Source organism: Penaeus chinensis, chromosome 17 (genome assembly GCF_019202785.1).
Source record: "Penaeus chinensis breed Huanghai No. 1 chromosome 17, ASM1920278v2, whole genome shotgun sequence".
Taxonomy (NCBI): domain Eukaryota; kingdom Metazoa; phylum Arthropoda; class Malacostraca; order Decapoda; family Penaeidae; genus Penaeus; species Penaeus chinensis.
The window spans coordinates 2,840,660-2,843,159 of NC_061835.1; the positions used below are offsets into that span (position 1 = coordinate 2,840,660).

At 38.9% G+C, this 2,500-nt stretch overlaps 1 protein-coding gene across 5 annotated transcripts in view; it reads right to left on the reverse strand.

The window, feature by feature from the left end:
• Positions 1–2,500, reverse strand: part of LOC125034296 — a 33,990-nt gene that overhangs the window by 13,065 nt on the left and 18,425 nt on the right. For all 5 annotated transcript variants that reach the window (XM_047626058.1, XM_047626056.1, XM_047626057.1 and 2 more), the window contains 5 exons: positions 1,924–2,245; positions 1,023–1,175; positions 720–852; positions 447–586; positions 99–254 (listed from right to left, as the gene is read on the reverse strand). In XM_047626058.1, the coding sequence (XP_047482014.1) occupies positions 99–254; positions 447–586; positions 720–852; positions 1,023–1,175; positions 1,924–2,245 (904 nt within the window). The remainder of the gene's footprint in view (positions 1–98; positions 255–446; positions 587–719; positions 853–1,022; positions 1,176–1,923; positions 2,246–2,500) is intronic.

A 2,500-nucleotide genomic window follows, 5' to 3' on the forward strand; every position in this document is an offset into this window, starting at 1 on the left:
AGGAAGTAGAAGAACACCTGAAGAAAGCAAAAGCATCTGGGAGCCCTGAACCAAGTTGCAAATCATGCAGATCTCTCATTATACCAATGTGAACATACCTGCAATGACTGCTTAATCAACAAAGCTACTTCACTATTCTCTGGGTCCTTCTCTCTACCAATAAGGAAATGCACACGGCCACTAGTGTTCTTTAGAACAGAAGCAGCAAACACTTGTGTAACTCCAACCAGACTCTTTCCATCAACTTCAATAATCTGTAAAAAAAAAAAAAAACATAAACTTGTATAAAACCACAATATATATAAGACCCTTTTTTAGACCCTCTTCTCTTCATCTATATTAATTACACAATTTACATTCTATTCTATGTAATAAGAATGATATGCACATGCGTCTCAAATCTTTATTCAATATCTTGACTACAATTCTGCAAAAGGGAGACTTACCTGATCATTGACTTGTATTCTTGCATCTCTCTCCGTGGCTCCACCTGGAGTTATGGTCTTCACAAAGATGCCTAATTTTTCGACACCAGCATCGGCCCCAACACCCATGCCAATGATGCTGAGACCAAGGCCTCCTTCACCTGTTAATTTTGTTTTTTAGATTTTTGGGTGAGCTTCTAGCTTCCTTATCAGCTTCTTCTTTTCAATGACTGTTCACTAGACTATAAGTTGTACGATATAAATACATGCACAGAGAGAGAAATTCTTCTTTACCCTTTACAATTTCAACTGGGAAGACATCCATCTTCTCGACCCTCTTCTCCAATTCATACTCAGCGCTGGCAGCAACAGGGTCAACCTCATCGTTCTTACGGTCATACTCTGTCACAGAATAGGTGCTGAATACCTGTTGGAGAAAAAGGTTAATCTCTCAAGAGAAATTTCATCTTAATTGAAATAGTGATCAATTAACAGTTGTAAATTCCTATAGCTAAACACAGAACATATAATTTATACAAAAAATACATGACAAGAAACTAGTCTCAGTTTCTAATCAGGATATCTAAACTCAGAGACCTGAATGGGATCCTTGGAGAAAGTAAGGCGAGTGTGCTGGTGGAAGGGGAGTGTTGGATCCAGCTCGTCTTCCTCATCTTCTTCTGGCAGGCCAGGAACCTCCACCCAGAAGTGTCCATCCTCTAGGTAGTGAACTCCGTCTTCTACCAAAACCTGTGGTTGGAGGAAGCCCATTTATTATGTGCATTTTCAGATATAATATATACATTTTATACATGCATATAAAGTGTATGATATTCAAAACACTGAATATAATATGGAGTTTATGCAAGGAAAACAGTTTAATACCCTCTTAATATAGCATATGACAAATATAGACCTTGGAAAATAGCCAAATGGCAAAACAATTTTATGCAGAAAAAGAGATAAGAACATTGCAAAGGGGAGGCAAGGAGTCTTAGCAAGCCTAATCCCCAGATTTTAGCTCCTGTACTTAGCTCCACCATGCACAGCGAGTTAATTGTACATAATCTACACCATAATTATCACTACAACAAAATTAAATACCTATTCAAGTGCAATGCAATTCTAGAGAGCCTCACCAAGTGATGAAAGCTTTGGATTTTCTATAGTTTTTCTTATTTGCCCCTAAATTGATATCAATAATTGAACAAACAAGTGGTAAATAACTTAATCGTTTATGCATTTTCAGCCAACTAAAAAAAAAAAAAAAAAAAAAAAAAAAAAGGGTAATAGGCTCTAACTTACAAGTTGACCAAAGGTTAACAATGAGCCAAAAAGTATTCTGATTCTTAAAACTACATGTTAGAGAACTGATATCCAGAGGCTTCAAAATATTTCTTTCTAATCACCAAAAGCAATACTTGAAACAAAAGAAAAAATATTAAAAATGCAAGACAACTTGTTCAGTGGTCAGTAGCCTCACAGCTTTCAAACTAACCTCCTTTGCACGGGAGACTTGGGAGACGTCACCAGAGGCTTCTGATGAGTCTGCCTCTGAGGGCTCTTCCTCAGGGCTCAGTGGTGAGGTCAATGTAGGGTCAAAGCGTGAGGCCAACCTCATGTCGTATTCATCCTCTGCGGGACCATAGTGGGGAGGAACAGGCGGGGTGACATCTGCATAGTGAGGCGGAACCATCGATGGGATGTCTGAGTAGTGGGGAGGTACTGGTGGGGGAGCCTGAGGGGCATCCTTCTCCTGGGGGGACAACAGGAGAACTACTTCCTGGGCCTCCTCATCAGAGAGCAGTGTCTGGCCCTCCCTGGAAAGGTAGTGAACATCAGGTTATGTAATTGTGAAATGAAGGTGAATTGAGCAAGAAAGTTACTTGAGTCTGCCTATATTTGATCAATCTGATTTCTTTTCTACATTTATTTCTGAAGGATTTCCAATCTATTTTACATAAAGCTCTGCAAGGAATATTACTAATTTTCACATAAATAAAACAAATAGTCAACAAAATAACAGAAGACAATAAAAGAGGGCAAAGTACCCTCTTCCTTCATGCGGTGTCAGG